Source organism: Chiloscyllium plagiosum, chromosome 3 (assembly GCF_004010195.1).
Source record: "Chiloscyllium plagiosum isolate BGI_BamShark_2017 chromosome 3, ASM401019v2, whole genome shotgun sequence".
Classification (NCBI taxonomy): Eukaryota; Metazoa; Chordata; class Chondrichthyes; order Orectolobiformes; family Hemiscylliidae; genus Chiloscyllium; species Chiloscyllium plagiosum.
The window spans coordinates 59,626,829-59,653,701 of NC_057712.1; the positions used below are offsets into that span (position 1 = coordinate 59,626,829).

The 26,873-nt window shown below is 39.4% G+C and overlaps 1 protein-coding gene across 3 annotated transcripts in view; it reads right to left on the reverse strand.

Moving 5' to 3' along the window:
• Positions 1-26,873, reverse strand: part of LOC122543870 (chloride intracellular channel protein 5-like) — a 118,323-nt gene that overhangs the window by 47,128 nt on the left and 44,322 nt on the right. The window contains exon 1 of one of the 3 annotated variants that reach the window (XM_043682743.1): positions 8,348-8,730. The exons of the other annotated variants lie outside the window; for them this stretch is intronic. Within the exon in view, the coding sequence (XP_043538678.1) occupies positions 8,348-8,410 (63 nt within the window). The 5' untranslated portion in view covers positions 8,411-8,730. Of the gene's footprint in view, positions 1-8,347; positions 8,731-26,873 lie in introns of those variants that run through there. 3 annotated transcript variants of the gene reach the window in all.

Sequence of the window (26,873 nt, forward strand, 5' to 3'; positions counted from 1 at the left end):
GAGAAAGGTTTCAGGTCAAAATATTGACTTTCCAGCCCCTTGGATGCTGCTTGACTTGTTGTGATCTTGCAGCTTCACGTCTATCGACTCTGACTTCAAGCATCTGCAGCCCTTACTGTTTCCTTCTCAGTTGGATTCCTTGTTATTGTACAATCTCACATTTAACTTTCATTACCTTGATTTTCTGTCTCTGTCATCATTGACATAGTTCTGACTATGAAAGAGAACATTGCTGCTGACATTGGTAATGATTAGCTGTCACACCAACATGTTTAAATATTTCAACATTTTACTTCTAACCACAGCAAATCATGATTGAGCTTAGTGTTTCTTAAATAGAAGGTGGTTGAACACTTTTTTAAAATGACCAGCTTTCCTTGCTTACGTCACCAGGTATATTTGCAAAGTTGTTTTCAAAAACATTACTGATAAACTACAGTGACTGATACACTCAGCTCATCTCTATCTCCATCTCAGCTCCACAGTGTGGGCGGCACGGTGGCACAGTGGTTAGCACTGCTGCCTCACAGCGCCTGAGACCCGGGTTCAATTCCCGACTCAGGCGACTGACTGTGTGGAGTTTGCACATTCTCCCCGTGTCTGCGTGGGTTTCCTCCAGGTGCTCCGGTTTCCTCCCACAGTCCAAAGATGTGCGGGTCAGGTGAATTGGCCATGCTAAATTGCCCGTAGTGTTAGGTTAAAGGGGTAAATGTAGGGGTATGGGTGGGTTGCGCTTCGGCGGGTCGGTGTGGACTTGTTGGGCTGAAGGGCCTGTTTCCACACTGTAAGTAATCTAATCTAATCTCAGCATCATGCCATTAGTGAGTAGCATTACTGATATATATTTGGACCATGTGAAGCAAACCTTCTGGAAAGTTCCCTGCTATTGGGTGTCAGCTGATACAGTATCATAAGGTTTCTAGCTATCTCTCAACTCTGCCAAGACAAGGAAGACATGCAGGAAGGAAAATCTGTGACAAAATGTTATGCATCAAAAAAACTTAGGAGAAATTTTTTAAAAAACTATTTCACTCATTATATCTATGACGTTCAAAATGGCAGTGAAAATTCAGAACTGAATCTACTCCAATGCATTTTCTCTTCACTATTGACATTTGATCCAAACACTGATGTTTCAAGTTACTAACTGGAGTTTCATCCACCCTTGCAGATTCTATTGTCACTGACAGCCGTATGCCAATGAAGATTGCTACATACCTTCAGAATCTTGAACTGTGAAGCTAATTCAGTCTCTATTTCATCTTGTATTGAAGTGAGTAACCCTGCATCGTAAAAGTACAGTATTTCCTACATTTTGGCATAGCCTTCCTGGCACTGCTGTTGTGTTTTGCAGTGAATTATTTTCACACTTAGTTTAGAAACAAATTGTGGAAGTAAATGCTCAACTTTATATAGCCCAGAATCACAGAGGTTAGTCTGAAGAAAGGATTGTCAATTAAGTTTTATGTTTGTTCTTTTGTATCTGATATAGTCATTATTTCAGTGAAACTGGACGCACAAGCAACTTTTTTTTATGCCAGGTAGAAAGGACAAAACTGAACACTACTAGTACCCACACTTTGAATCAGCAACAATTTTAGATTAATGCAAATGGAGCTTTAGAATATAGATACTTCAACAGTTTTGAAAAGGGAATAACTTTCTTCGTGATCAACACATGATTCACACTAACACAGGAAAATATTTCAGCCAACCCATGTCTTTAGTTTCATTGCAAGGGTGATATTTATAGGTTTAAGCTATATTTAGACAAATGCTAGTGGACAACACCAACTGCAGCAACCTCTTTATAAATACATTGCTCAAATTCTACATGGGACCTAGGAAATAAATTAATTTCGACTTTACTAAACATTAGTTCAATTTTTTAAAAAAGTTTTATTTCAAAAATTAATTGCTCAGTGTAATGTACTAATCTCCTGCTCAATTTAACTATAATGTGCTTTCTGTTATTCTTGGGCCAATTAACTCTATAAACAAACTGGATGAAACACTGAATTTGGATAAATATGGAGTATCCATGACCATGTACTAAAAGCAGAGACACCGACCCAATAGTGCCTGTGGTACTCAAATTATTATTCTTGACAATGTGAACCTACGCAATGCAAGATCTAATAAAGTGACCATAGCACACCATACTGCCATTGCTAAAACACAAGCTGACCATGCATAGCTCAAATAATTGTTTAGTTCAGAGTACTGTCATATTAATAATAATGATCTAATAGTCAATTGCTTGTCAAGGATTGATCAACTCCATAGGATAGCTTATTCATTACAGTAAAACATATTACAAGTTATGAAATGGACATTACATCAAATGAACTGGTATCACAGCATGCAATTTGCAGGCCTACTGCGAGGGAGAATCACAACATTATACTTACACAGCACCTGTAGTCCTTAAAGGCAAGGTACACATATAAAAGGCATAGTTAATAATCTTTTGAGAATACTAAGTTTGCAGATGACACCAAAATTGGTGGTGTAGTGGACAATGAAGAGGTTACTGCAGAGTACAACGGGATCTTGATCAGATGGATCAATGGGCTGAGTAGTGGCAGATGGAGTTTAATTTAGATAAATGTGAGGTGCTGCATTTTGGAAAGATAAGTCTGAGGAGAACTTATACACTTAATGGTAAGGTTCTGGGGAATGTTGAAGAACAAAGAGACCTTGGAGTGCAGGTTCATAGTTCCTTGAACATGGAGTCTCAGGTAGATAGGATAGTGAAGAAGGCATTTGGTATGCTTTCCTTTATTGGTCAGATTATTGAGTATAGGAGTTGGGAGGTCATATTGCAGCTGTACAGAATGTTGGTTAGGCCACTTTTGGCCCCACCATCAAGGATATATTTCCCTCCCCTCCCCTATCAGCATTCCGTAAAGACCACTCCCTCCGTGACTCCCTCGTCAGATCCACACCCCCCACCAACCCAACCTCCATTCCCGGCACCTTCCCCTGCAACTGCAGGAGGTGCAAGACTTGCGCCCACACCTCCCCCCTCACCTCCCTCCAAGGCCCCAAAGGAAACTTCCAGATCCGCCACAGATTCACCTGTACCTCCACACATATCATCTATTGCATCCTTTGCACCCGATGTGCCCTCCCCTATATTGGGGAGACGGGCCGCCTGCTTGCGGAGCGTTTCAGGGAACACCTCTGGGACACCCGGACCAACCAACCCAAACACCCTGTAGCTCAACATTTCAATTCCCCCTCCCACTCCACCAAGCCACTCCAGTCTGACCTATCACCCTCACCTTGATCTCTTTCCACCTATCGCATTTCCAACACCCCTCCCCCAAGTCCCTCCTCCCTACCTTTTATCTTAGCCTGCTGGACAAACTTTCCTCATTCCTGAAGAAGGGCTTATGCCCGAAACTTCAATTCTCCTGTTCCCTGGATGCTGCCTGACCTGCTGCGCTTTTCCAGCAACACATTTTCAGCTCTGATCTCCAGCATCTGCAGACCTCACTTTCTCTACCAACATTGTGAGCGAAGGTTGCAAAGCAAATGCCACCAAGCAAGAGAGTTGTGATATGCTTTTATTCAATGGGCACCTATGTTTTCTTTCTGTGCATGTCCCACTTTGTGATTTGAACTGGTGTTTACTTGTTGCAATAATATTTTCGGAAGGCCTTTTTATTTGAACTGACACTGAGAATCTACTTAGGTGTACATGTTGTATATACAGTTCAAGCACTCTTTATTTTTATGGCATTCCAAGTGCCTTGGACATGCTGAAACACACATTGCCATGGTGAATGGTCTCCATTGGTGTTACAGCCAGATCATAACTTCTCATACATATTCCCAATGTTGCTCTACCAAGATTCAGACTGCAAAGGACTTTCTTTAGTGCTGCGCAAATTATGATATGCTTTCTCTTAATCTCAGGCCAGCTAACTCCATAATCCAAATGGATAAAACTCAAGCTGATTTTCTGAATTTTAACAGGTCATCCATGATTATACACTGCCTAGATGTTACCAGAGGGGCTAATATGCACACATGGAATGTACACTGTTTAAATAGATCAAACTGTGTTGTTGATGCACAGCAGTAAATGTAGAGCGCAACATTTGACTGGTGTATTTATGAAGAAGCACAGACAGCTTCCCCCCACTTAACTTGCCTGAACAAACAGCTCCCCTGTCATTTTTTCTTCCAAGGTGGAAGTCATCTGACAGTCAGTTCATTCATTCAAAAGGATAATCAGGTATGCAATCCCCACTGTCCACTTATCAGCTATTTGCTGTTCTGGTGCAATACAATGCTCTCAGGTGCAAAATCTGATTAATCAGTTTGTCATTCTCCTTCATGAGAAATTTGCAAAGAGAAACACCTTTGACTACAAGTCCATTAGGAAGTGGTCAGCACGTAGTATCCGTAAGACCCTGCGGGAAAAAGGAGAGGATGGTTTCTGTCGGGTTGTTCCCTGAGCAAACTGTTAGTCATTTTGCAGAATGCCTCATCAACAGAACCTTCCAACAAGCACCAAGACATTGCTTGGATAATGAGAAGTAGGGCTCTACCTGTGAGGCCCGTCACAAATGCCCAGACTCTTGGCATCACCAAGGGGGGGGGGGGTTGGCAGCGGTGATTTGAGACTGTCCCCATCTCCACATCTCCTTCGGGAATGTGCCTTTGCAAAGGAAACCTGGAGAGAGGTGCAGACATTTTTGTCAAGGTTCATCCTGAGTAGATTTGTGATGCAGGACTCTTCTATAAAGGTCTGTTCTCCAGGACGCACACCGAATTAAACATCAACTGCGTAAGGACTATCAACTCAGTGAAGGACACTCTTTGGTCTACCCAAAACTTTACAGTCTTCAAAAGCAATCTTTTCAAAAAAAAAGTTGACCTCAACATATTTTGTAGACTGGCACATTCCAAAGTCCAGGATCATGTGCTAAGGGATGCACTAAGTCTGGAGTAGCTGCTACCAAGGTGCAGTTGGAAAGATCACCACCTAAAGATCTTTCTGCTGATGTTAAATCGGGGTCCATTCAGTTATTGGACCCTCCCAATACCTCAAATGTATGTAAATATAGACTTGTAGAAGTAAGAAATGGGCTTGTTTGCTGGATACAGTCAAACTCTATTGTTTGTTATGTTTCTTCATATGCTACTGTGCAGAACTGAACTGCTTAAGTGACTGTGTATGTATATAAAGATTATGAATAAAGTATATTTTTGAAATAAAAGTTAACAGATGCTGCCAGACCTGAGTTTTTCCAGCAATTTCTGATCTTGTTTCTGACTTCCAGCATCAGCAGTTCTTTGTTTTTTAATTTAATAAATGATTGTTAACTGAGTTCAATAACAACTTTTATTTCTATGGGCTAAATGTGAGGTTACAGGATATGGTCGGGGGCTGAGTCTGGATGGGATGCTCTTTGGTGTAGACTCAATGGGCCGAGTGGCCTCCTTCAGCAGTGCAGATGTATTATGATTGGTTATTATCTGGCTTACATATTTAGGGTGGACTTCAGCAAATTTGAAAGTTTTACTCAAACTACACACCCGTTAGTGTTTAACATGCTTTCAGAATTTCACACTCTAGTTGGCTTACACTTATTCACAAGAACATATAAAGAGGGATGGACCCTGGAAAAACCTGCTTGTAAACTGAACTGTGCATGGTGCAGTGTAATGATCTGGTTCATTAAAAACAAACCAGAATTTACCGGTTGGCACTCTTGGGATGTGCAAAGGGTTTGTAGTGAATTCCTCAAGTCTTCACATTTTTTTCATTTGTTGTTTTATAAATCATAGAATCCCTGCAGAGTGGGAACAGGCCATTCAGCCCATCGATTCCAGACTCATCCTCTGAAGAGCAGATCACCCAGACCCATCCCTCTACCCTTTCCTTGTAATTGTGTATTTCCATGGCCAATCCACCTATCCTGTACATCTTTGTCCTGTGGGAGGAAACCCACACACATGCAGGGAGAAATGTGCAAGCTCTACACAGACAGTCACACTTGGCTGGAATCAAATCCAGGTCCCTGGCATTGTGAGGCAGCAGTGCTAATGACTGAGCCACCATGCCACCCCAAAAATAAAATCCATTAATAAAAACCAATAACTGGTATTATCTTTATGTTGTTGCTTTGGTAGCTGAACCAATCTTCTGGAATTTATCACAGAGAATCAATTGAAATGTTGACATTTTCAAGGGTTTTCACAAATAAAAGGCCAAACATCACTGCCATTATGCCTGTCAACCATTTTAATTTTAAGTTCAAAATGTACTGATGGAGATCTGTTAACAGTTAATTTTGCGCTCAACAGACATGTGGCAGCCAGGGACTTCTAAAATCATGCAGAGTAGGCATTATTTCTAATTCTAATTGGCTAAATTTCTAATTGGCCCTGATCAGAGAATTCAGCCTATCGAGTCCACACCAAACATCTGAAGAGCATCTCTCCCAGTCCTACTTCCCCTCCCCCCACCTTATCCCTGTAACCTTGCATTTCCTACAGCTGGCCCACCTAGCCTACACAAGTTTGGACTGTGGGAGGAAACCAGAACCCCTGGAGGAAACCACCGCAGATATGGGGAGAATGTGCAAACTCCACACAGTCACTGGAGGGTGGAAACAAACCGGGACCTCAGACACTGAGACAACAGTGCTAACCACTGAGCTGCCGTGCTGCCCCTGAACTGTGCTGCCTCACAGTACTGTCCTTGGTGTGCAGGATGCTCCCTGAAAATTTTCCTGACACTTCATTCAGGTTGACGTCACTTGGATGGAAAATCTAAGTTAATAGGTACACAGATAGAAAGTAGATTTTCAAGTCCATTCAACTTGCTTTTGCTTCTCACAGAATTATGCAACCTATTGCTAAGCTGCAGAGCTACATTTTTATTTCATATGTAGTCTGAAGTTGCAGCTTTGAACACGTGGTTATATTTATCTCAACAAATAGAGCTCAGGCAGACTAATGAAGAGATTGTTTTTTCTCCTTATTGGAATTAAATTTTTTTTCCGTTTTCTGGGTATTTTGCCCCTCTTATTCAGACGGTGCAGATTCCATGGAATTACAGTTCCTCTGTGCCTGCTACTAACTGGTTGTGGATTGATTCTAAAGGTTAATTGCACCTCTACTACTCTACCCAGATACCAGATCTCTACTGCTAAATCTTTGTCTGAAGAAAGGCCTCCTGACATCAGTCCTGAATTTGCATTTCAATCCCTACCACCTGTAATGAGATGATTTAGTCTGAAGAGTCCAGATTAACTTTTTGTTTATTATTCACTGTTTGACATCACTCTGTTGAGGTGTTGCAGTTTCATTTTCTACATATTTCTTCATGGACATAATTAGTCAAACACATGGGACCAAACCACTGAACAGCTTAATGCCACTTATGTGACTGGAGTGAGGCACTTCCTGTATAGTGGTAGTTCAAGCATCACCTGTTCCAGGGGTGTGTAACAACATCTCTAAACAAGTTGATTAGAAATTTTTTTTTAAATTTACAAGTTGTAATGCAGGGCAATATCTCTACCTCTGAACCAGTATATCCTGGTTCAAGTCTCTGATCTGGAGCTGTGTTATAACAAATCCAAAGAGGTTGATTAAAATAAATACAAGCTGTGTCTAGGTACAGTCTCAAGCAGTCTCAGTACATTTTGAACTCTACTACCTAGCTGATTTTACTCTTGCCACTGCACAATGAATTAACATGGAGAAAAATTTGGTCTATTTCATTCACTTTGATGGAGATCTGTTAACAGTTAAAAATAGAGATTAAACTTTGGATCTTTATGCTCAGTGGGCTACTGATTTGGCAATGCTACTTTCCAATTAAGCAAATGAGAGAACTGGGTAAACTTATAATGAACTACATTGTTATTTAGCCACTGAAAATATCCCAGTTTTAATTTTGAGCCAGCAGGATAAACGAGACTAATTTATGTAACATGATAGAAGCTTGATGGATATTCCTTTTATTAGGAGAGAATACATTATGTTCTGTTGTGTTTACAAGTTTATAACTGATTGTGAAATGGAATTATTGTTTTTGATGAGTATTTACTGTATGACATCACCACCTTTTCCAGTAGTCACTCGTGAGCAGCTCAAACCAACGTTTCAATGGACACACCTGTTGTACAAATATTACAAAAACAGGTGATCATAAAAAGCTTATTGCAAACTTCAGTGTGTTTAAACTACAAATATGACAGTACACCATTTTGAAATATCATTGTATAGGGTCTTCATGCTCATTCTATGAACAGACCTGTAACTCTAAATAAAATCCCTCTGCCTTGCATGATGAAGGGCCTAACTTAGACAGCATTACCTTAACAAACAGTTCGATTTCAGGGTCCTTGTCTAATCCATTGGCAGGATCCAAGTCAGCCATGTCAAAGTGGGTTTAGATCCTCTGACTCCCCCTGTTGTTCTTCAGTTCAGAGCTTCAATAATCCATAAGAAACCACTCACTCATGTCTGCACTAGGACAGTTCCATCAAGATATGAATATCATTTGGTGAAACTTAATATCACCAACGTTTTCCTGCCATCTAACGAAAACTTTCATTGAAGACGAGTGTGCTACAATTCCAGGTTGCGATACACAACTACAGGTAATGATCTTTAGAGAAAGCAACAAGTACCTCTGGTTTCATTTTTCTTTACAGTGCAGAGCTTCTCTCTGCCTACTTCTATTAATTGTGCATGTTCTAAGTGAGATAGGAAGGCAGCCAAAAATAGTCTTTGGCAGTAAGAGAGGGGCTGGGTTACACGTAGAGGGAGGAGCCAATCTGTCAGCAACCACTAATCTCTTTTTATTTATTTTCTTTCAACCAATTAGGCAGACAGTTCCTTTCACCTCACTGATTAACATCCAATTCATGCTGGCACACTGAAAAGTGCCGAGATTATTCAACATAGGCAGACATTCATCACCTCACCCATTCATTGAGTGAAACTGAACCTGCAGCTTTAAAGCCAAAAGCAGTACACCATATTTATGTTTAATCTTTATGGACGGGAGGTGGGAAGAATGCATAATTATACTGAGTACAGTGAAATCACACACAGGAAGTCTCTTCCCTAAATTCATTGCTGCAATTAGTAGGACCAGAAATTAGTCTTCTGATAAGTTCATGGGGACTACTGGCTTTAGACATCCTGCCCTGAAATCCATTAAGATAGGACCTAACCTATGCCAAGAGATTCATTTTAAAAAAATCTTTTCACAATCATTAGGGAAGTGCTTGGGTGTATGCTGCTCATGCAACATTGAGTCTGAGCTTGTAAATGGACCCAAAATAATTTCCATCTCCCTAATGCTTATTTTATCCATTGAGTTGTACACACACTCAGATTTATCCCCTAAGATTTTTTCAGATAATTTTCAAGCAGGCAGTACTGTCATTTAAATCAGCTGCAGCCTCAGATAATGCAGCATTTGCAGCAATATTAAAATGACTTTTCTCATAGATTTCCCCCACACCACAGAGCAGGATTTGTGGTCATGACTGTGGTGATGCTCAACAGTGACTGAAGCTTGCAACTCAGTGAAACAAAGATTGGATCCAATCATCTTGTATGACTGTAGCTTGGTGCTGCAGTACTAAAACAATCCTTCATGTCATTTTTTTAAAAATCAATTACAGTTTTACCACAGACACAGAGGCAAGTTTAACGTATAGCTAATTTTGAGAGCTTACATAATTGAAAAGACCTTGCTGAATGATTTAAATATTGGAAATTTCCAGGAATACATGCTCACAATTTCCCACCTATAAATGTTAGAAGATCAGTAGCACCATACCAGATGGTCAGTGTGGCTTTGCAGCTGAGGTGCCTGAATACCATTCCTAGCTCAGAACCTGTCATAATTCCAGCTGATATTACTGGACATGTCAGATCCCAGATAGAACCTGTCTTGATAGATTATAATTTTATTGTTTGGTTTTATACAAATGATCTCTTGCTGAACCATAAGCGCACATTTCTGCATACTGTGTACAAATAAAATTCCAAAAAGAATGATGAAATTAAATAATCCTAACTATCTACTTACAATGCAAATACAAAGATTTTAAAACACAGTAAAAATATCATCACATTAATTGTAAAACACTCCTTTATAAATTGAAAAGAAACAAAGCTGGTTTGATATATTACCTAAAACACCCCTGGTAGAGTAACACCATTCATATATATTCATACTGGTATCCCTCTATCTAACACCTTGGCAGTTATATGTCACTTGGGACTTCAATTTCTAAACTGGAATTGTGATAGCTCCAAAAGAAATCTGAGGTTCACTGCACTCAGCTTAGGTAATCACTTACGAACTGAGATCAACACTAATTTATCATTCCAAGCTAATCAAATTCAGTTAAATCCATCACTCCCTTCTCAGGACTGCTCTATACAGCTATCCTATTTCAAAATCTTCAGAGGTGTGTAAAAAAACCTGAAGTTCAGTGTGCAACAGCACCTCCTCCAGGCTTAAAAAATTCCACAGCACATTAGAAAAGCCTTTGAGGCCACATTATATACCAAGTTGGGTCACAAATAAAGCCTTTTAGTGAACCAAAAATTAATCAATCACTGTACAGCTAAGTTTCAAAAACCTTTTAGAACAAAGTGCCACGGCTATAGAAATACAGCAAACTTTGTTTTAATTGGCAACTTATGAACCAGCACTCTTGATAAACCAGGAAAAATTATATCAAAAATCACAAAGTTTACAGTTTTATTATGTCCAATTATTATAGTTTTTAAAAATGTATTTACCTTAATGAAAATAAATTGGTTATGGCCACACAAAATATTAACAGTTGCTTCAATTTCAAGAGAGGGAAGGACTGTTACCAACAGAGTTTATTTTGGCCTTTCTGCTGCTCTATTGTGCAGCTCAAGCTGAATAGTTGCAGGCAACCGTAGGTAATTAAGGAGCACATTACTGGACAACTATATTTTAAAACAGGCAACAAGAGTTCTGTGGTGCCTAAGTGGATGACTGGCTTGTAGATAAAATTTTAATTTCAGTTCAGGTTATTTCATACATTCTGGTTTTCCCTGATTGCCCCAGTGTGTCGTCAGCTGATCACTTTGGCCATTTTAGGTCTATGCTTCTTCATTTTAAAAATTGCTTTTTATTTCATGAAAGTCTCCGATATTAAAACTAGATGACTGAAGTTGAAAATGGATAATTCATATTTTACCACTTTTGTGATTCTAAGTATTGTCTGAATTGCTAGCCTGCACTATTGCCTTGCCTTTTCTCATTAACTTTCCAACATCCTTTCACATGAAACTTTTCCCAATTCTTCAATTTAAACTTCTTTCCACCACTCTAGCTGTACAATTCACTAGTAAATTGGCCCGAGTGTAGGCCGTTCCAATGGTACAGTTCTCACCACCCCAGTGCCAGTAGTAGCTGATTCCTTAGTCACAACCCACTTCTGCCACACAATGTTCAGTTATGCATTCAACACTATTGTCTTATTCACCCAATATCAGTTAGCTCACACCTCAAGTAGTAATCCAAAGATTGTGTCATTGGATTCCTCCAGAATCATCTAAGATGTTTCAGGTAGATTCTGCCACCAATCTTTCTCGTTGGCAGCAATCTAAGCCACTCATGTTGGGAAGGATACCCACATGTATTCCTCAGCAGAAGGCAGGCTCAATTCTGATGAACAATAAATAGGTTTACTGCATATTACTTGTAACCAGTTACATTATATCTGAGATACAAGTATCAGGCTCAGCTTAATCTAAATTATTCGTTACTATTTTTGTTCACACCAAGGACAATTACTGAAACACTAGGCACCTTCTGTTGAACAAGTAAAGAACTCATAGAACGGAAAGAACTCTTCGCTCCTCCCAGTATTTATAATCTGATGGACAGATGACTTTTTATGATGTCAGTCAAGATGTACTTAACCTTTCGGGTCCTAACAGTCTTACATGACAGAGTTATGCAGCACATAAGCAGGCTCTTTAGTCCAACTCATCCAGGCCGACCAGGTTTTCTAAACTGAACTAGTCCCATTTGCATTTGTTTGGCCCATATTCCTCTAAAGCTTTCCAATCTGTGTACCTGTCCAAATATCTTTTAATATTGTAATTGTACCCGCATCTACCACTTCCTCTGGCAGCTCATTCCATATGCATACCACCCTCTGTTTGAAAATGTTGCCCCGCAGGTTCCTGTTAAACCTTTCCCCTCTCATCTTAAACCTATGCCCTCTAATTTTGGACTCCCTATCCTGGGGGAAAAACCTTGCCTATTCACCCTATGTATGCCACTCATGATTTTATAAACCTCTACAAGGTCACCTTCAGCCTCCTATACACCTGGGAAAAAAAGTCCCAGCCTATCCTGCCTCTCTTTATAACCCAAACCCTCCAGTCCCAGTAACATCCTTGGAAATCTTTTTTGGCAGCCTTTCCAGTTAATCACATCCTTCTTACAGCAGGGCAACCAGAATTATACACAGTACTCCATATATAGCCTTATCAATGTCTTGTACAGCTGAAACATGACATCCCAACTCCTGTATTCAATACTTTGACCAATGAGGGCAAGCATACCAAACACCTTCTTCACCACCTGTCCATCTCTGACACCATGTTAAAAAAATATATACCTACACCTCTCGGTCTCACGGTTTGTCTCTACAGGCCCTACCCCGGTTTGTCTTACCAAAATACAACACCTTTCATTTATCTGAATTAAACTCCATCTACCATTCCTCAACCTACTGCTCCAATTGATCAAGATTACATTGTACTCTTCAATAATCGTCTTCAGTGTCCACAATATCACCAATTTTGGTGTCATCTGCAAATTTACTAACCACGTTTCCAATGTTGAGATTCAAATAATTTCTATAAATGATACAACAGTGGACCCAGCACCAATCCTTGAGGCACACCATTAGTCACAAGCCTCCAGTCTGAACAACAACCCTCTACCACGACCCTCTGTGTTTTATTTTTAGATTTAGACATCAGCTGTTCACACTCCCTAAGCAAAACTGCTTTCTTCGGCCTACATATCTCATTGGTAAACACCAGGCCCATTACAGTGAATTTCTCCATTCCCATTCCAGTTCGTTTCGGGCTCTGACAAGGTGTCCTTAACTCTTATGCTCTTGGCTACAGAGAACCTTATCTATACCCTTAATGTACTGTTCCCAAAGTTTCTTTTCACTCTCCTAAACTCCTCCCCCACCCTCCGCAACTGCCTGACCTACTGTAGCATGTTGCTGTGATCATTTTGCTCATCTTCCCTGCAATGCCTCCTTTCATCCACAAAAACCTGGAACCTCTTAGACAATTGCAAGAGGATTTCAAAGGGTATGGAGTATAACAGTCGGGAGGTTTTGCTAAAACTATACAAGACACTAGTCAGACTACAGCTGCAATATTGTGAACAGTTTTGAGTCCCTTATCTAAGCAAAGATATACTAGCGTTGGAGGCATGCCAGAGAAGGTTGACTAGGGGGTAGGCTGATACCAGTATGGAAGGACCAGTAGAGGAGATGTTGAGTAGGTTAGGCCTGCACTCATTGGAATGTAGAAGAATGAGAAGAGGCTTTATTGAATGACATAAGATTTATAGAGGTCTTTACAGGGATAGTATGGGAAGGTTGTTTCCCTTTTTAGAAGAGTCAAGGACAAGAAGCCATAATCTCAGAATAAAGAGTCGCACACTTGAGAAAGAGATGAGGAGGAATTTCTTCTTTCAGAGGGTACTGCACGTGTGGAATTCTTTACTGCAGAGGGCTGTTGAGGGCGAGTCGTTAACCATATTCAAGACCGAGATAAATATATCTTTAAACAGTAAGGGAATCTAGTGTTATTGGGAAAAGGCAGGAAAATGGAGCCAAGAATTCTCAGATTAGTGATGATCCCAATGAGACTCGGGCTGCATTTCCTACTTCAGCTACTATCGCGTTTTTTCAGTCATCACATGGAAATTTCTGTCACTAACATAATCAACCTACAACCTGCAATACAGATAGTTCTATGCTAACAGTGCATAATTCACAAAGTTTTAATGGTTTTGTACATTAAATACAGTGCTATGTCTGAATTACAATATATCAGTCAGTATTAAATAAGTATGTGCCTTGTGTCAGAAGCCCTTCTGGCTAATTTAGGTTACCTCTAAACTCAACAAATCTGGAGGTAATCCTCATTCATAAATGAAACCAATTCTGTCAGATTCAGCCTTGACTAGGTCTATCCTGATTTCTGATAAAGCGCTAATGCTCGAAACGTCTACTTTCCTGCTCCTCGGATGCTGCCTGCCTGCTGTGCTTTTCCAGCACCACATCTTTTGACTCTGATCTCCAGCATCTACAGTCCTCACCTTCTCCTAGGTCTATCAGACAGCAAATGATCTATGTGCCTCAACAATAGCTTCTATCAACATTGCTCAAATTGTCAAGAGTACTTCATCACTGCCACCCTGGGATAACTTCTGACAGGAAAACCCAACAAAGATGGAACAACCACCCAAAGTAACAGTTACTTCTGAATGTTTTAATATAAAAAAAAGTGAAACTACCACATGCCTGCGAATATAGATCATAATGATTCGTCCTAATTCTGTGACATGGAGGAACTGGTATCACAGGACTGATAGTAACTTGTAGGTTAAATAGTGTCATGTCTCACTGGGGCAGCATGCTCACAAAAGTTAAACATTTTAAAAAAGCACGCAGAATTTTCCCAATTTATATGACTTTTAGACCCAGAAAGATAGGAAGTATAGACGAGATTTCTGTACTGAATAAGAATCACTATTTATTATAAATAATTAAACTCTAACTACTAACTACTAACAAACAGTTATAAACCATTGACACATAATGCTACTTAAAAATCTAATCCTCTTAAAAATGCACCCTTACACATGTACACAGTCAGACTGGGTAAATAGGTTCCTCATTCCTAATGAAGGGCTTTTGCCCAAAACATTGACTCTCTTGTTCCCCAGATGCTGCCTGACCTGCTGTGTTTTTCCAACAGCATACTCTCAACTCTAATCTTCAGCATCTGCAGTCATCACTTTCGCCCGGGTAAATAGGTTATAATAGCAGGAAAAAGCTGGAAAGACAGTTCAGTTGTCTTTGTTCCCAGGCATTGTTATTCAGATAATCTTATGGCTCTCCTTCCTGTCAAAAATGTCTCCGACTTATCAGTTGAAAGTGACAGCTTACAACTATTGAAGGAGAGGTAAACTGGTTTCTTCAGGTTTACAGTGAGTTTTGATGCCAGATTATAGAGAGACCATTCCCAAGCTGGGGAAGAGCCGAATACTTCTCTTTCTCTGTAACTTGTTCCCAGGTGCAAGCTGTTCAGTCATCTGAGAATCAATCACACAAGCAAAAGAAAGTCAATGTCATTGATAACTGGTCACTAGTCTATAGATCAATCAACGTCTTGCCAGCAGAAGCTGCATTAATACACCCCTCAGCACCAAACTGTCTGTAACTCTAATTACTGCTTATTCCATTACTTGCATGAAGCCTGCAGTGGGTGTAAGGTTACTTGCTTTCAAAACTGTAGCCACCCATTCAACCAGTTTTTTTTTAAAAAAAGACAACCGCTTCTCATTTCAGTCCCCAATTTTTAAAAATATAAATTAAATAAAGGCAAGGTCCCTTTAACAGGCATTAAATGGAAATATTAAGCTTCATTAGAAAGAATTCTTGCTATATTCATTTCAATCTTCAGAATGACTATCAATGAAATTTGAAATCACCTGGAAATTGTGACTTATGATATATCCTTGATATGCTGTCCCAATGGAAAAATAATAGGTGTTCTAATGATCCAGAATTACTGTAATGGACTTTCAAAGTCTTAGAACATAGAATATTACAGCACCATATAGGCCTTTCGGCCCTCGATGTTGCGCCTACCTGTGGAACCAATCTGAAGCCTGTCTATCCAACATTATTCCATTTTCATCCATATGTTTATATCCAATGACCATTTAAATGTTCTTAAAGTTGGTGAGTCTACTCCTGTTGCAGGCAGTGCATTCCAAACCCATTCTACTCTGAGTAAAAACCACTTCTGACATCTGTCCCATACCTGTCAACACTCAAGTTAAAGCTACATGCCCTGGTGCTAGATATCACCATCAGTGGAAAAACGCTCTCACTGTCCACCCTATTTAACCCTCTGATTATCTTATATGTCTCAATTAGTCACCTCTCAACCTTCTTCTCTCTAACGAAAACAGCTTCAAGTCCCTCAGTCTTTCCTCATAAAGCCTTCCCTCCATACCAGTGAACATTCAAGTAAATATCCTCTGCACCCTTTCCAAAGCTTCCACATCCTTCCTATAATGCAGTGACTAGATCTATATGCAACACTCCAGGTGTGGCCGCACCAGAGTTTTGTACAGCTGCAGCATGACTGCGTGGTTCTGAAACACTTTCCCTCTACCAATAAAAGCTAAAACACCATATGCCTTCTTAACAACCCTATCAACCTTGGTGGCAACTTTCAAGGATCTATGAAGAGATACTGAGATCTCTCTGCTCTTCTACACTATCAAGAATCTTACCATTAGCCCACTGCTCTTTATTCTTGTTCCTCCTTCCAAAGTGAATCACCTCACACTTTCTGCACTAAACTCCATTTGCCACCTGAGCCCAGCTCTGCAGCTTATTAATGTCCGTCTGTAACCTGTAACATCCTTCAGCACTATCTACAACTCCACTGACTTCAGCGTCATCTGCAAATTTACTAAGCTATCATCCTTTTATGCCCTCATCTAGGTCACTTATAAAAATAACAAAACAGCAGTGCATCCAAAACAGATCCTTGTGGTACATCACCAGTAACTGAACTCCAGGATGAACATTTCCCATCAACCACTACCCTCTGTCTTCTTTCAGCTAGCTATTTCTGATCCAAAATGCTAAATCACCCTCAATCACACGTCTCTGTATTTAGTGCAATAGCCTACAGTGGGGAACCTTATCAAATGCTTTATTGAAATCCTTACACATCACATGCTTTACCCTCATCTACCTGTTTGGTCACCATCTCAAAGAATTAAATCAGGTTTGTGAGGCACAACCTATCCTTCACCAAACCATGTTGACTACCCCAATCAACTTATTCCTCTCTGGATTATTATAAATCCTATCCCTTATAACCTTTTCCAACACTTTACCCACAACCAAAGTAAGGCTCACTGGTCAATAATTATCAGGGTTATCTCTACTCCCCTTCTTGAACAAGGGGGCAACATTTGCTATTCTCCAGTCTTCTGGCACTATTCCTCTAGACAATGACAACATAAAGATCAAAGCCAAAGGCTCTGCAATCTCCTCCCTGACTTCCCAGCCCAAGGGACTTATCTTTTTTCACACTTCCCAGAATTGCTAACACCTCCTCCTTGTAAACCTCAATCCCACCTAGTCTAGTAGCCTGTATCGCAATGTTCTCCTGGACAGCATTGTCTTTTTGCAGTGTGAATACTGACGAAAAATATTCATTTAGCACTTCCCCTCTCTCCTTGGACTCCACACACAACTTTCCACTACTATCTTTGATTGGCCCGAATCTTTCTCTAGTCATTCTTTTATTTGTGACATACCAAAAGAAAGCTTCAGGGTTACATACCAAAAGAAAGCTTCAGGGTTTCCTTGATCCTAGCTGCCAATGACTTCTCGTGTCCCCTCCTGGCTCTTCTTAGCTCTCTCTTTAGGTTCTTCCTGGCTAACTTGTAACTCTCAAGCACCAAAACTGAGCCTTCACATCTCATCCTAACATAAGCCTTCTTCTTCCTCTTGACAAGCGATTCAACTTCTTTAGTAAACCACGGCTCCCTCGCTTCACTACTTCCTACATACCTGACAGGTACATACTCATCAAGGACACACAGTAGCTGTTCCCTGAATAAGCTCCACATTTCAATTGTGCCCATCTCCTGCAGTTTCCTTCTCCATCCTATGCATCCTAAATCGTGCCTAATTGCTTCGTAATTGCCTTTCCCCCAGCAATAACTCTTGCCCCGTATTATATACCTACCCCTTTCAATTGCTAAAGTAAACATAACTGAATGGTGGTCACTATCACCTTACTGTAGCAGATCTTATTGTTTTCAATTTAGTCCATAAACATTTGATGCAAAAAACTTATAATTCTAAGATAGAACCTTTGATTAAATTTGTAATCCATGTGGTAAAACACACTACAACTCCATCCCCTAAAGAAGCCTTCTAAAATATGTTTATCACAATTTATTTTGTGAGGAAGATGAAAACGTACTGTTTGGTATCAAGTTATGTTTTTCCCCACATTTAATAAAGTGATTGTAATTATGATAAATTATTCTTAATTGTAGTATGTATAATTAGGTTTGCTTATGCAGTACTGACAGTCTCAGTAACTCCTATTCAGAAGATACAGAACCAGCTAGAATATTAATCTGATTATAAATAATGCAGTTACTGTTTTTGGTAAAAGTCTCTCATTTTTCTAAGCACAGAGCATTTGTTCAGATAAAATTGTCCTTTAGTCCTAGTAAATAATATTTAACATTTCAACACTTTTAGATTCCTAATTTGAAAGAATACAGAACCAATCAAGTTTTTCCTCTTTATATTTTGAAACTAATGTAATCGACTTAATGACCTCTTTTAAACAGGAGTGATCGAATTACGCATTCAGCAGAGATTAATCCAATCCTGTGATCTCTTTAGTGATCAAATTCATTAACGAAGTATATAATGATAAAGACTGATCTGTTACAGATGCAGACAATTCCAGAAATGTCTGAAGTTTCTTGAGTAACAGCATTCTTTTTTACCCCATAAGAATGCACAAGCAAGTAGTATTCTTTCCAGTTGACACTTCTAAAATAAATGACAGGATTCAGTGCTGGATCAAGTCAAATTCAAGCCAGTGAAGTTTACATAACACAATATTACAATATTGACCGGATCCAACTGATTCAGGTATCGGATTTGTGAGGTTTTCAGTGTGATGATGCTGTCTATCAAGAAGAATTAATTCTCAATCCAGTCAACAATTAACAACATGTATTACTCAAAATTCAAGTTTTGGTACACCAAACAGGTTTTGAAATAAAATGAGGGATTAGCTAGATGGTGCCTTCAGAGGTCTAGTAAACAGTGATGGCTTTTGGGAATGCAGGTGGGACTCGGTACATTTGTTTCTAACATTAATATAGAACAGCATGTATAATTTCAAATACTGGTGTACACCCAGGACAAGAAAGAAAGGGGGCGAGGGGGGAGGGGGAGGGGGAGAGAGAGAGAAAGAACACTAGTTAGAGACGATGCTCGAACCAGAATGTAACACATTTTAAAAAATTCATTCACAGGATGTGGGCTTTGCTGGCGAGCCCAACATTTATTTATAAGGTTAGGGACATTACACTGAACTTGTAAAAGACACTGCTAAGACCTCATCTGGAGCCTCTGTACAGCTCTGTTGCCACACTACAGCAAGGATGTGAATGCATTTGAGAGAGTATAGAAGCACTTTACAAAAATGCATCTGCAGTAAGAAACTTCAGTTATGAGAAAAGGTTAGACAAATTGTGGCTTTTTCCTGAAAAAGATGAAAATTAAAGGAGATTTGATAAAAGTTTACAAAATCATGTCAGTTCTGGACAAAGTAGAAATTCTGTGATTCAATGATTAGTGCAGAAGGGCATGCCAGGATCAGTAACAGGCATGCTAATAAATGGGAGGTGTCAACGGGGTGAAACAACAACACAGTAATATTGCACACTAAACAGCATGCAATAGATCTAAGCATTCTCAAACCAATGGATTGGGTCAAAGCTCTAGTCTTGTCACATCCAGTCATGAAATGGCGTGCACAATTAAACAAGTAACTGGAGAATATTTCGCAAACAAATCCGTTATCAATGATGGAGCAGCCCAGCACATCAAGCAAAAGGCATGGCTGATGCATTTGTATCCATCTTTAGCCAGATCTGCCAAGTGGATGATCCACCTTGAGCCTCCTTCTGAGCTTCACAGTCAGTTTTTGACAACTGGATGAAGCCATCATGAAAGACAGGGATATTTTTGGAGTTGCCTCCTTCTATTAGTTGTTTATCTGTCCATCAGTCACAATTGGATGTGACAGTGGTTAGATTAGATAGATCACTTACAGTGTGGAAACAGGCCCTTCGGCCCAACAAGTCCACACCGACCCGCCGAAGCGCAACCCACCCATACCCCGACATTTACCCCTTACCTAACACTACGGGCAATTTAGCATGGCCAATTCACCTGAGCCTCCTTCTGAGCTTCACAGTCAGTTTTTGACAATTGGATGAAGCCATCATTAAAGACAGGGATATTTTTGGAGTCGCCTCCTTCTATTAGTTGTTTATCTGTCCATCAGTCACAATTGGATGTGACAGTGGTGTCCAGCTTTCTTATGTCCCACTGGTTGTGGAATTAATTAGATTTGTAAAAAGTATATTGCTCACGCTGTTTAGCATGCATGTAGTCTCATGTATTTTTGCCAGGTTAGAAACTCAATTTTAGGTTTGCCTGATGCTCTTCCTAGCATGGTCCTTTTAAGTTGTCAGTGAATCTGGTCTGACAGTAATGGCAGATTCTGAGCCAACTTACAGCTTAACATAAAATACAATTCTGTTGAGGCCCACAGGATCTTACAAATGCCCAGCAACATGCCACTAGATCTGTGCTAATTCTATGCCACTTAACAAGAGGGTATTGTCACACAACACATGGATTCCTCATTGTAAACTTGAGACTCGTACCAAATATTTTAATAAGTCATGGCAGTTCCCTGCAACAATTATATAAATGTACACTATTCAGAGTAATTCATGACTTCCTAATGCTGAAAAAAAATCATAAACTGTAAACAGACAATCCAGCCAAGATGTCACTCCCTTAGTGTTACACATGCAATTCTGAGGGACAGGTTTGACAATAGTTTGATAAGGTTTTGCTGTTGTAAGTCATGAACCCCTGCACTCTAGGTGGCAAGTGAAAATATTGACATCCTGAATAATATGAGATTTGAACACAAATACTTTGTATGACGCCAGGATCTGTGCTGCTGTGCAAGTGAACTGATAGTCAAGTAAAATGTTCAGCAGCAGAATGAGAGAACACACTGCTATTTTTATATACCAATTCTATTTTTAGCTGAAGTCAAAGTGCGAGATTGAACCAATCGTGGACAGAGGAAGTTGAGCTAATAATCTGCACACCCTAGTTCAAATTCCATTTAGTGAAGCTATCAATCCAAACAAAATCCTTTATTTAATTTGACCTGTCTGAACTAATGCTTTTCAGAGCTGCATTTTTCTTGCCTTGCAAATTACTCGGTTTTAAAAATCTCCTTTTGAACAATTATTTTGAACCCTGAATTTATTAAAGTTCTATTATCATAATGGGCTTTCATTATTTTAACTACATTTGAAATAGTACACATTATGGACTGGTTAACACAACAGACTGTTCAAAATCACGAATTACTGAGTTTCAATTTAAAATAACCAAAGCGAATCATTTTCCAAATTCAATTCAAATGGGCCAGAAGAATATCCTAAATTGGAAGTAAATATAATTGGAATATCTGCAAAAGTTACTTTTAAAAAATCAAACTACAGCCAAAATCCTGTTTATAAAGGTAAATTGTTGCATTGTTTAAAACACATTCTAGTCTCCATGCTATAGAAAAGATGTTGTTAAACTTGAAAAGATTTAGAAAAGATTTATAAGGATGTTGCCAGGATTGGAGGGTTTGAGTTATAGGGAGAGGTTGAATAGGCTGGGGCTTTTTTCCCCTGGAGCAACGGTGGCTGAGGAGTGACCTTATCGGGGTTTATAAAATCATGAGGGGCTTAATAACCAAGGTCTTTTTCCCAGAATAGGGGAGTCCAAAACTAGAAGGTATAGGTTTAAAGTGGGAGGGAAAGGATTTGAAAGAGATCTGAGGACTTTTCATTCAGAGGGTGGTGCATGTATAGAACAGACTGGTAGTGGAGGGAGATAAAATTACAACATTTAAAAGGCACCAGGATGGTTACATGAATAAGGAAGGTTTAGAGGGTTTTGGGACAAATGTTCATAAATGGCACTAGATTAGTTTACAACATCTCGTCAGCATGGATGAGTTAGACCAAAAAATCTGTTTCCGAGCTGTATAACTCTATGACACTGGAGTGTGCTCAAGGTCAGTTTTTAAATTGTTTAATGTTTAACTAGGAACCATCACGCTCAAATAATACTGCTGTGTTATTCAACAAAAGTGCATAACAATACTAAGAGCGAGACAATGAACCTTTCCTTAAACACCCTCATACCTTAGGATCCTTTCCTGATATTTGATCTGAAATAAGACATTAATATTAACTTGATGAAAATGAACTGAAATAAATAAATGTACAAATAATTGGAATCACCAAACATTCGTATACCCCCCAAGTAACACTAAAGACAACTGTATACAGTCAATTACCTAGAAATTATAGATATAACTGCACAGGATTGCCATTTGACCAATATTTCTATTTCACTCAGAACCATTTGGTCTAATCTATTCTGTTGCATTTCTTTTGTTCCTTTGAATGAAGCATTGGTGAAGAAAACCTTCTATCCCTACCTAGTCTGGCTTACATAAGACTTCAATTTCTGGGGATATGATGGCCTGGTAATATTCTCACTAGACTATTAATCTAGAGACCATATGTTGAAGGTATTAATCTAGAGACCCTGGAAATGTCCTAGGGACCCAAGTTCAAATCCTGCCATGGCAGAGAGAGTGGAATGGGAATTCAATAAACATCTGGAATTAGAAGTCCAATGAAACCATTGTCGAAAAAACACTAATGTCCTTTAGGGAAGGAAACTGCCATCCTTACCTGGTCTGGCCTACATATGACTCCAGACCTAAGCAATGTGGTTGACAATTATTTAATTGCTCTCTGGGCAAGTTGGGATGGACAATACATATTGGTCTAATGAGTGATGTCCACAATCCATGAATGAATTATGAATAGGAAGAGTTTAGAGAGATATGGGTCAAATACTGGCAAATGTGACTAGATTAATTCAGGATATCTGGTCAGCTGGACAAGTTGGGTCTGTTTCCGTGTTGTACATCTCTCGGATTCTATAGGGGAGAACAGTGAGTTAGCTAACAGAAATGTTAAAAGCCCATTTTCTCCAACATTAAGATTTGTGGATTTTAATTTAATGCGAAATGGATCTAGATGTTTCTGTTTTTATTTACTTAGTCGTTGTTGAACCGAATTAAAAATCACACAACACCAGGTTATAGTCCAACATACATTCATGTAGAACTCTGAGCTCAAAAACTGCATGAATTTATGTAAAACTCTGTAATCTCACTTTTTAGATTGGAATCAATCTAAACATCAGGTCATAGACAGAGAACACAGGGGGCTAACACCTTCAACATATTGTCTAGCTATCACCATTGTTCACAGCTAACCCGAGAATGCAACTTTAAAAAAAGGGGTTTTGTGATTTACACTTGAAAGAAATGAAACTAGACGCTCCTTCATCAGGTGATTGTGGAGGGCTCGATTGTAACACAGAATTTATAGCAAAAATTTGCAGTGTGATGTAACTGTAATTATACATTGAAGAATTGATTGTCTGTTAAGCCTTTCATCTGTTAGAATACAGTGATAGTTTCACTTCTTTCATGTGTAAATCACAAAACCCTTCCATACACACACTTTCTCACACTCACAACCCCCATCGCAGACAGACACACACAGAGACAGACAAAGACCCACATGCACACATATATATTGTGTGTGGTGAGTTTTTTTGGTACTTTCAGAGTTACATTGCACTTTGCTCAAAAACCACATAGATTCATGTCGAACTCTGGGCTCAAAAACTGCATGAATTTATGTAAAACTCTGTTATCTTACTTTTTAGATTGGAATCAATCTAAACATCAGGTCATAGACAGAGAACACAGGGGGCTAACACTTTCAACATATTGTCTAGCTATCACCATTGTTAACAGCTAAACCGAGAATGCAACTTTTAAAAAAAGTGTTTTGTGATTTACACATGAAAGAAGTGAAGCTATCACTGTATTCTAACAGATGAAAGGCTTAACAGACAATCAATTCTTCAATGTATAATTTCAGTTACATCACACTGCAAATTTTTGCTATAAATTCTGTGTTACGATCGAGCCCTCCACAATCACCTGATGAAGGAGCGTCGCTCCAAAAGCTAGTGTGCTTCCAATTAAACCTGTTGGGACTATAACCTGGTGTTGTGTGATTTTTAACTTTGTACACCCCAGTCCAACACCGGCATCTCCGAATCATTGTTGAACCAAGTAGCTTCATCAAATACATTGCACTTTCCTAGAAAGATGTTTTACTGCTGAAAAACTAATGTTAATATTTCTCATCCATCCACAAAGGTTAGCAAAACCATGAAAAGTATAAACTGGGTTATGCTTACATTTACGTTTATGTTCATGTTAAAGAGACAAAATGAATCTTCACAGAATAAAAATGATAAGAGATTGTGAATCACTCTTTATTTAATGTTACAGATAGTTCTAGTCTGAGCATTGCATTCCTCCCATGTTTGTTTTTGCTCAGAGTAACCTATATTTTGATTTTTAAAATCTACACTGCCTGTTAAAACACCACAGAAAAAGCACCGACCCCATCAAAAAAAAAACAATGCCTTGAGGAATGTTGTAAAAGATATTTTAAAAGGAACAAAAATCATTAAGTGCAACATGGTGTACAAATTATAAAAAACTTCAGATAGAATTTGAATTGGTTAAAATTCCCTGACAAGAATAGATTATGAGCAAAGCACTTGTTGATTTGTTGAACTGTTAGCCCAACAATAGAAGAACTGCATCACAGCACATCAATCCTCTACGCATTGCTACCCTCTGGAGATGAGTGTTTGAATAGCATGCACTATAGTCACAACCAACAGAATTTTCCAGGCCCACCCAAAACTTTTAGAAAGGCAGGCAAGAAAATGTAATTAGATGGGAGGCTATATGAATCTATGGCAGGGAGTAGGAGATCAACTTATAACAAATTATAAATCGCCTAATTCACAAAATGGGGAGAGGGAGAATCAATTTAAAGAAGTTTACAGACTGGATGCAAAGAAATGGAAGGAAAAGCAACTTAAAGGGCATGGTTATCATGGCAATGGAATAATCCTGAGGAATAGAGGTAACAAACTGAGATTGAGAGGATACAGTCAAAGTAATAGGGGTATAAGGGACAGCGTGGGAGCTGAATATTTGGGGGTGGGGAATGGGGCTATTCAATGCATTCGGGAAAGAGAAAGAGTAGTGGAAATGAATGTTGTAGTGAGGAGTGAAGCTGGGCCTCAGGATCTCTATGAAAGTAAGATCAGGGAAACGAGCAGCAATGTTGAGTGAATTAGTAAAATGGACAAAATTTAAAGAGGAAGATTGAAGAAGGACAAAGAAGATCTCCATAATCACGAAGTGCTTCGAGAGGTTAGTCATGGTTAACATCAACTCTAGCCTTCCAACTTACCTCAAACCCTTGCAATTTGCCTACTGGTGAAACAGGTCCACAGTGGAGGCCATTTCCCTAGCCCTTCACTCATCCCTGGAACATTTGGATAATACAGATCACTACATCAGGCTCCTACTTATCGACTACAGCTCCGCTTTCAACAGTTTAACCTTAACCAAACCAATCTCAAAACTCAGAGACCTCGATATCAGCTCCAAACTCTGCAAGGATCCTCAGCTTCCTGATCCTCAGTGAAGATAGACAACAGCACCTCCTCCACGGCAATCCTTAACACCGACGCCCCGCAAGGATGTGCATTCAAACCCCTACCGTACTTCCTTTACACACTCAATGGTGTGACTAAATTTCGTACAAATGCCATCTACGGGTTCACTGACGACACCACCATTGTAGGTTGGATATCAAACAATGATAAGTCAGAATACAGGAAGGAGATAGAGTGTTTGGTGTCATGATACGATGATAACAACCTCTCTCTCAATGTAAGCAAAACAAAAGAACTGATCATCAACTTCAGGAAGGGGGCAGACATGTCCCTATCTATATCAATGGAACTGAGATTATGAGGGTTGAGAGCGTCAAGTCCCTAGAGTGACGATAATCAACGATCTTTCCTGGACCTCTCATGTAGATGTGACAGTCAAGAAGGCATAGCAATGCCTCTTCTTTCCCAGGAGGCTTCGGATATTCGGCATGTCCATAAGGACGCTTATGAACCTTTATGGATGTGCCATAGAAAGCATTCTATCCAGCCTGGTATGGCAACTGCTCTGTCCAGGACTGTAAGAAACTACAGAATGTTGTGTACATAGCCCAGACCATCACGAAAACCAACCTTGTATTTATTGACTCCATTTATCCTGCTCGTTGCCACAGAAAGGTTGCCAACATCAAAGACCCCTCTCACCCCAGTAATACTCTCTTCTAACCTCTTCCATCAGGCAGAACATCAAGAACCTGTAACAACAGGTTCAAGAACAGCCTCTTTCCTGCTGTTATCAGACTGCTGTATGGACTTCTTTAATTTCAAATCTAATATTGATCTTGCTTTTGTGCACCTCCTGTGTAGCCATAACCTTGTATGCCTCACTCTGTCTAACCACTCTATGATGTGTGTGTCCTTGTATGTTATGATCTGCCTGTACTGCTCACAAAACAAAACTTTTCACTGTATTTAGGTACATGACAATGATAAATCAAATCAAAGGGGAAACAACAAAGCCATCAACAATAATGGTGGAGAAAACTGTACTTCAAAGGGGAG